Here is a 9032-nt window from a genome sequence, read left to right on the forward strand (position 1 = left end):
GTTTCTGTGTGTCTGAAACTTTGACTTTGACCTTTGCACACAACACTTCATCCGGATTTCCAATTTGCATGCTGGAGGAATTATATTGTGGGATCTCTCTTCTTATTATGCAGGGGTTTGTTTCAAAGAAATGTTAGGTTGATTGAACTAATCCAGTCTCACTTCAAATGTTTGCAGGATATGCTTGGATTGTGGTCTTCATGCACTTCAGATTTCTTCTATTCCACAAAATACTCCCTAACACTAACATTATTTCTTACATGCATTAAAATTAAATACTAACTTTTTTCCACATTTTATTTTATGTCTTTGTTTGTAAGCAGCACATTATTGCTGTAAAACACATTAACAGACAACAGTCAGATTCTTGATGTTACTAAAACACTTGCATGTCTTTGGAAAATGGCAAATAGGTCTTCAGGAGGAAATTGAACAAAGATATGATCTTACAAAGGGAGCCATGCATGACCCGCCATATTCAATCACATGCGTTTATATCCTGTCGTCCTTTGAAAAAACGTATGAAAACAGTATCTAATGATCCACTCATCCTGCTCGTACTTATCAGGTTTTAGAAATACCTCCCAGAGTTGGAGTCTAACCCTTAACACATAGCTGAATGTGTTGACAAGCATTTTAAAGTGGTATTTCTAAAAAACGTATTTAATTTACATTTTTAATTTTCTTTGTCCTTACAGTCATGCTAAAAAGAAAGTACATCCCCTTTTAAATGATAGGGTTTTAAGAATTTTGCATGTACTTGGGATTTCTGGGCTGTACTTAGTTTTCCCATAAACTTTTCCATTTTGGCTTCATCCCTGTTTAATAAATGAAAGTGTGGAATCTGTTGTGTAATTTGTAGACTTGAGATTAGGTAAAGACAAGATCATTTATGCATTAAATACCTTTAATTAGGCGTATGGTGCGTGGCGAGGCGGTACAGCGCGCGACTCATCCAGAGGCCTCAGTTGTCAATGCAGCCGTCCCGGGTTCAAGCTCCGACCCAGGAGGCCTGTGCTGCACGTCTTCCCCCTCTCTCCACCCTACTTCCTGTCTGTCTACTTAAAAAATAAAAAATAATCCCTGGTGCCACAAAACAGCCTTTAATTATTAAGGGTGAACTTTCTTTTTACCATGGCTATTTCGTAGTCGCTTCCATTTTTAAAAAAATTGACTAGCAAAACAGGACAATTTTCCTACAAAATGGCGCTTTGTTTCAACATCAACTTGGTGTGAGGTACCTTCACATTCTCTTTAGCGTGCTTTATATATGAAATAGCTTATTTCTACAAATTACTATAAAATTCATTTCCGTTAGAAATTAACCCAAAACATCTTAACAAAGTGAAAATAAATGTTTTTTCATTCATATGTAACTAGTCATATAAACTGAAAGTTGTGTCTTTGTGTTTTCTGGAATAAATTGAGACGATGTTCTGCAGTGAGTCTCAAAGTAAACACTGCTGTTAAAATGCCAGGATTTTTACATAAAAATAAGACAAAGAAAAATAGTTTGACATTTTCCACCTTTAATTTGGTAAATTCCTTCTACAATTCAACTGAATAACAAACAGCTGTTGTGTGACAGTATGAAAAAATAAATTAAAGCTGCAATAACCGGGTTGTTTAATTGTTGTTAGTTGATAACTAATACTTTGTTTGAAGCACCTTTTGATTCAGCTGTCATTCTGTAGGATTTTTCTGACATTTACCCAAATGAATCCTTCACCTAAACATGATTGTGCTGATCTAAAACCTTTAAAACCTTTAGCTGGGATTCCACAACAAGCCTCTCTATTTTACTTTATTTCATTAAATCCGTAGTTTGCATCAAGGTTAGAAAGAATGATAAGGACCTCATTATACAAAGATGTCGGTCTGGTTAAGTTTTTTCTTTTAATTCATAGCAATAGAAATATCCCATGACACAATGAAGTAAGTGGAGAAAATATTGGATGTAAGAAGACTGAATAATTAAAAAGAAATAAAAGTAGGGTTGCACAATATCAGGGAAACATGACATTGTAGTATTAATATTTCATATTGTAATCTTTGTATCAATTGAAATAAACTCATGTTCTCGTTCCTTTTGATCATCAGTGTTCCCAAAACGTCCTGAGATTTAGGATTATTAACACTAAGATCTATATCTTGTTTGGCTTTAAAGGACAGTAAAGATAAAACAAAATTGGCAAACATTAATTCAGGGCCCCTGAAATATTATAGATTTCTACATATTACATCCAATGTTGCAGACACTGATATTGTGATGACGATTCAGTTCTCATTAAAAGGTGCTTCAACAAAGCATTAGTGTAAGGGGGCTTACAATGATGTATCTTAGTTATTGCAGTTTTTTATATATCCTAGACATTTTTTTTCCCATACCTAATGTGAAAAAACTGTGAATCAGCAGGAGAGAATATGCACTAGTTTGCCAAAAGCATTGGGCCACTCCACCACATCAATGAATTCTGGTGTTCCAATCACTTCCATGGCTGCAGGGGCGGAGAAACTTGACTGACCTGCACAGAGTCCTGACCTCGACCTTCCTGAACACCTTCAGGATAAATTAGAGCAGAGGCTGCAATTCTTGTTTTCTCTATGAACAAACTCCTAAACTTTGTTTGCAGAATAGTTAAAGTTGCTATTGGTGGCAACGGTGGGTCCAATAACAAACTGGACCTTATAGAACAGGATGTCATCAAAGTTCATGTACATATAGAAGTAGATTGACAAATACTTTTGGCAATATAGTGTATATTTAGATTAGTGATGATTTGTTTAATTAATGAATTAATGAAAAGCAGGGACTGACAGGTATGTGTTATTTCTTTGTTTTAGGAAAACCTGCACCATTAGAGATCAAACCGCTACCAGAATGGGAGGAGCCCTGCACACCTGTACGCTCACCTGTCACACGCTCATTTGCCAGGGAGTAAGTACCTAAAACATTTGACAGTTATTAATAGTTTTACATTTTTCTAACACCAAAGGGCATGTTCTCACTGACGTTTCTGACATGTCGTGGCCTGACGATGGCTATTCCTTCTGGAACCTCGTTAGCGCTCGCACTTCCAGAAGCACTTCCAGTCTAGCTCCAAACGTTTGTCCTTTAAGAACCATTTTGTGCACTGTCCATCTTACTTTTTATGCTGCAAACACAGAATCCGGCTGACGTTGTTTTCCTTGAGTCTGGTGAGAACGTGCCCTTGTTTTAGTGGATCACTGAGGAAGTAAACTCTTAACACTTCATGCATTACTTTAGTCACTGTTTAACCAAAGTAGCACTGCTCATACAAAACAGGTCCTGGATCGGCCTCCAAGTCAGTCAGAGATGAAGCCTGCTTCTGTGCTTTCATTGTCACCAAAGTTGGTGTGTAAACATTGTGAATGCTGCTCAGTCTCTCTAGGTTTCCAATGCCGGCGAGACCCCCGTCAGTGCATAGCACGGCCTCCAGCACTGACTCCGAGGACATTGCAGAGAATTATGTAGAAATGGACCCTAATATACCCACAGATGAACCAGTATGTAACACACAACTATTCTCTGATTTAAAAAAGAAATTGCATACTAAGTTCTGCTTCAAGTAAAATGAACAATAATTATAAAATCTACGGAAAAATCTTATGATACTCTTTGTAAGTTTTGCTTTTTATTTATTTAACGGAGTAAAGATAATTTAACGACCTCTGCAGGCATTTTTCACAACTGTACTAATAAAGCAGCTGAAACTTTAGAAGAAGAAACACAAGGTTTTCAGAATGGAGTGCTGTGTCATAATTGTTCATAAAAGCCATTAAGAAATCCCAATTTCTGGTAATTTCTTCTCCCACTTGGTAACACAGGAGTGTGGCTAAAATACGGACTCACTGCAGATGGACTCCTCGCCACCTTGAATCTTTCTTTGCAGTTTTCTTTTACCCTCCTATTGTGCAATTAGTTCCAATGAAACCCAAAATGTAATTATTGAGAAATAACCTGAGAAAACACAGTGTTATGGACTAACACAAAGAAGAACAGAACTGTAAAGGGGAGGGAAAATGATTATAACGAGTTTCTTTACAAAGGAAAGCATGAAAAGTGTGGCACACATTTGTTTTCAGACCCCCTGAGTGAATACTTTGTGAAACTGCTTTGTGCTGAAATTACAGGTGTGAGTGATTTGAAGTAGATCTCTAGCTGTATTCTCCTCATGTCCAGCTTCAAGTCATTTACAGCCTCTACCAGTATCCCCTTGTTTTTATCAGCTGTGACCAGTTTCCCCATCAGCTGAAGAAAAGCATTTCCACAGCATAAAGCTGCAACCACCATGTCATATGGTAGGAAGGATACGTTAGTACTTGCCCCTCTTTCACGAAGGCCAGATTTGTGGAGTGCAGGACTAACTTGACCACCTGAGCTGTGGATCTCTGCAGCTCCTCCAGAGTTAACATGGGCCTTTTGACTCCTTCTCTGATTGATGAGATTATCTTGTATTTAGCTCCATCTGTCTTCCCATTACCTTCTGGCCAGCAGGCCTTCACAGAACATCTACATTTAAATGGAGATTAAGTTGCAAACAGGTGGACTCTGTAATTAACAATCAGTTGATTTTTGAAGATGGTTGCAGTGAAGTTTATTAAGGGATATCAGAGTTAAAGAAGCTGAACACAAATGCACGCCACACCTTTATTTGAATAAAAAATTAAAACAAGACATCATCATCATCATCTCACAGTTATGCTGTACTTTGTGTTGGTCATAAACTCTCAATAGTTAGTTTGTGGTGACAAAATATGGAAGATTTTCAGGAATAGGAGCCCTTTTGAAAGGCTCTAGAGGTGTACAATTCTACTTTAACATTACTGTTTTGGTTTTTGTTTTGCCATTCTCAGCTTTTCCTTTGGTATTAACAGTTTCTCACTTGCTTTGATACCGTTTGCTGTCTTCTTGCTCTTTCATCATTCAACTTATTTTCTTTCTCCTCCAGTTCCCCACTTCCTCGGCTTCCTCCGGCTCTGGCTTCAACCATTTTCTTTGTCCTACATTTTCGGTCTAACCATCTGCATTTCTTTTGTTTTTCTTTGTTCTTTGCTACTTCCACCCCTTCTTACGTTCTGTAGAGAGGAGTCCTTCTACTGCACAGTCCCCATCACCCCTGTAAAGAGGGAGGTGGAGGAACTTGACACCATAGAGGAGGTGAGCAGGGTTGCTCATGGGTTAGACATGAATAGCCTGCCCTATCAGAACATCAGAGGTTTTGGGGGTTTTCAGGTGATCACAAAGAAATCTGCAAAGATTTAGCTGTGCTGATGTTACTTTCCTGTCGACATGCGCCCAAGATGTAAAGGCGTTTTGGGGAATTTTGAAAGTCTTTTTAGATGTTTTAGACCACTTTCTTTATAGTTGATTTGTTTTGTCTCATCCTAGTTCTAATATCTCCACCATTCTTGTAGTGCAGAATTAACTACCTGTAGACCCGACTTGTATTTTAGACTTGTCACAATACCACAATTCTTCATCATTCTACAATCTAATGACTTATTTTTGTGGAACTCGTATTGAAATTGAATCATTGAATTTAAAGTTGCTGTAAAGGTTGACCCCACCCCCTCCAAAATATATTAGTGACTTTATATTTATTACGTCTCTGGATTTATATTGAGTCAGTACTCTGAAGAATTTCATCTCAAAAACACAGTAATAGTGTTAGAAATGTATAATTCATCCTTTTTCTTTTTAATTTTCAGAAACTAATGAATGATGGTTAAGCATTTATTTTTTCTGACTTTGTACAGTTTTTTCCTTCATCACAATGTCCTCACCAATCTTTAGTTTTTTTTTTATCCACCCTTTAATATTTTGCAAAACGCTCTTTGTTCCGCTGGGTTTTAAGAGGGGGTTGTAATATTAGAATGATGTTTCAATCCAGCGTCATGATTGTGGCAAATGTTCCTTGCCAAGTAACCGTTAATATTCGGCCTTCATAAATCAATAAAAACACCTATAGAATGAAAGAATTGGCAACTAAAAATATTTAATTTTAAGTTCTTTATTTGCAACAGTTTCCCTCCCAAAGATTTTAAAGTACATAATTCCTGTGTGCCTGCATGAACACCCACTAAAGGTGGTGTTAGATTCATAGGGCACAGATCAGGATATTATTTTGTTAGATGAAACGATGACTCCTGAGGAATTTTGGTTGTTGTGACATCTCATTAGTTCATTTGGACTCTAGCTGTGTTTTACTGTGTCTTGGTGGAGAAAAAACAAACTTGTCCTGGCTCACACAGATAATGAAGATGGCCGCACCCATGCCTGTGGATGGTGGGAGTAGTCCGATGGTGAAGCCCAAAGGAGATAAACAGGTGGAGTACTTGGATTTGGATCTTGAATCTGGCAAGTCTACCCCACCTCGGAAGGTAGGAGTTTTCCCCCAACATTGTGTGTGTTTTCATTTTTAAGAGCTTAAATGTTTATTAAATGTTTATTTTTGGACTTTTCTCAGATTAAAAACAACACAACTGGCATTTCTGCGTCAGATGAGCGTGTCGACTATGTGGTTGTGGACCAACAGCGCACACAGGCCCTGAAGAGCACCAGGGAGGCATGGAGTGAAGATCGCCAACTCACAGAAACTGATGCCCCTTCCAAAGTAACCAAATGAGCCTGTTCCAGACTACCATCCCACTTTCTAAACCTCTAATCTGCCAGGTCTGAGATACTTTTCACAGAGTGAGAGCCAGTGGCTCATCTGACTTCAGGCCCGGGAGAACACTGTGTGTCCGTTTGGACACATGATGTGGCCCATGAATAAGTTTTTTGCCGTATGAAACCAGGCAGATGAACTGAACTTGTCTTTCTGGGGTTTGACTTAAACAGACTCTGAACTTTAAACATTCACTGCCTTCGATGAGGAATAAGGGCTGTTTTTCGCTCGTCTGTCCCAACGCCTGTAGGCTAGTCCAGAGTTAACATTTCCTTTTATTGTAAAGCTATTTGGTGTTGCTTTGAAGTGTAAATGAAATCACTCGATAACATAATCATGATTCTTTGGCAATGCAACACTACTAAATAGCAGCGCAGGTTAACAGTGTTGAATTTTCAGTTTCTGGTGTTAAACCTGAGGGGAGGTAATATCCAACACTATTTTACTCTTTTATTTACGTCAAATACAGTGCCTTGCAAAAATATTCATGCTACCAGAACTTTTTTCACATCATGTCACGCTAAACCACAAAGTTAAAAGTATTTTATTGGGGTTTTATGTAATAAACCAACACAAACGTGCACATAACTGTGGAGTGGAAAGAAATGAGCTGTTCATCTCTGCAGCTCCTCCAGAGTAAGCCTTCTCTCCTTGCCTGGCATGCAAGTTTAGGTGGACAGCCACGTCTTGGTAATTGCTTGTTGAGATGTTCACTATTACTGGGAAATTACTTTCTAACCCAATCCTTTAAACTTTACCTCTGACCTGCCTGCTGTGTTCCTTGGTCTTCACTAATGTTCTCTTAACAAACCTCTGAGGCCTGAATGTCTCCTGAAGGGTGTTTGTTGCACTGGATGTTATTTAGGAGCTTAGTGTACAGGGAGATGAATACAAATGCACTCCACACTTTTCTCAGATTTGTTTTTGTTTTTTTTGTAAGACAAATTGTCCAGCTTCACAAATATGCAGTACTTTGTTTTAGTTTATCATCTAAAATTCCAATAAAATCCCCTGAAGATTTGGTTCTGAATATTTTTGCAAAGCACCGTAGATCAGATAGCATTACGCTGACTCCAATCAAGATCCAAGGCAATTCCTTCAACCTGGATCCTTTATGATAGACCAATTCTTTGAACTCAAAGGCAGTTGAACATAACCAAGTGCTAAACGTAAGCTTTAGATTCACGTAAGTTTTAATCACTGTATCCGATTTCCATTTGTTTTGTAAGTGGGAATGTTTCAGTCTGTCTGTTTCTGGAAGTGAAAACTGTACAGAAGTGTTTTTTGTATATAAACAGGAAAAGTGTCCTTTATTTGTATGAAATCTCCACCATGTTTTGACTAGAAGGTATACGGATTCTGCAGGGTGGAATTCTTTACCGGTCTCCGTTGGTTTTCAGGATTGTGTTTAATGAATGATGACTGTGAGTTTTAAGAGTGTGACAAGTTTTCTATAAGTTATGCAAAGGCATTACAGCGGGGTCACAGAGAGAAAATCAGGTACTTTTTTATATAAATGCACACTAATACGACTTTCCTTCTCTAATTTATTTCTGGAGTAATTTCATCTTGTTGATGTCATGACCGGTTTTCGCTCAGTATTCTTGATTCAAATGGAGGAACATTAGCTGGACTTTAGTTTGATATCTGCTGAGAAATTAGGGTCAGAAATTCATTTCTCCTCTCTTTTTCACTCGACATTCTCCTCGTGAGTTTAATTTATTTTAAATTAAACGCAGTTTTGACAAATTGACTGCCTCATCTAGTTAGCTCCAAGACATCTTGAGACAGCTGAAAATTCTGTCTCCGTACATCTAGCCTTACTAAGCCTACCATCTCTCTCTGAGAAAACCCGAGCATGTTGCTGCCATGAGATCAAACCGTTGCTGTAAATAGTTTGCCATCAGTTGAATTAACACATATCTCTTAAATGACCTACACAGTCATTTTCTGTTGACTTTCCTCTTTCTGTGCTGCAGGATCTTTGTGATACAGACTGCAGAACTGATGTTTTCTAACGAATCTCAAGTGAAAATTTAAATTTGAAAACTGAACTAATAAAATACAACATCTTATCCCTGGTTTGTCGTTTTTTGAGCTCAACTTTCAGTAAACATTTATACCTCCATTTACTTGCTTTGCCTACTTTAGGGCCTAAATATGCAGTGCAGCTATACTAAGTTATAGGCATAAACTTCAAAGCATTTTATAGAGATTTTATGTGATAGATTAACACAGTCGTGCATAATAGTAAGGTGGTGAGATTTTTTTTTTTTGGTTGTCTAGAAATGAAAACCTGAAAATAGAGGTCCAATACGTCTATACTTTACTAATGAAATA

At 37.8% G+C, this 9032-nt stretch overlaps 1 protein-coding gene across 14 annotated transcripts in view; it reads left to right on the forward strand.

Moving 5' to 3' along the window:
* gab1 (GRB2-associated binding protein 1) overlaps positions 1-8767 on the forward strand; it is a 75993-nt gene extending 67226 nt beyond the window's left edge. For 10 of the 14 annotated variants that reach the window (XM_047364995.1, XM_047364999.1, XM_047364996.1 and 7 more), the window contains 4 exons: positions 2845-2938; positions 3405-3528; positions 6277-6405; positions 6492-8767. In XM_047364995.1, coding sequence (XP_047220951.1) covers positions 2845-2938; positions 3405-3528; positions 6277-6405; positions 6492-6650 — 506 coding nt within the window. In that variant the 3' untranslated portion in view covers positions 6651-8767. Of the gene's footprint in view, positions 1-2844; positions 2939-3404; positions 3529-5106; positions 5183-6276; positions 6406-6491 lie in introns of those variants that run through there. The other 4 variants (XM_047364997.1, XM_047365006.1, XM_047365008.1 and 1 more) reach the window with 2 other exon arrangements.
* The last annotated feature ends 265 nt before the right edge of the window (positions 8768-9032 follow it).

The sequence above is a fragment of the Girardinichthys multiradiatus genome, chromosome 5, assembly GCF_021462225.1.
Source record: "Girardinichthys multiradiatus isolate DD_20200921_A chromosome 5, DD_fGirMul_XY1, whole genome shotgun sequence".
NCBI classification, from domain to species: domain Eukaryota; kingdom Metazoa; phylum Chordata; class Actinopteri; order Cyprinodontiformes; family Goodeidae; genus Girardinichthys; species Girardinichthys multiradiatus.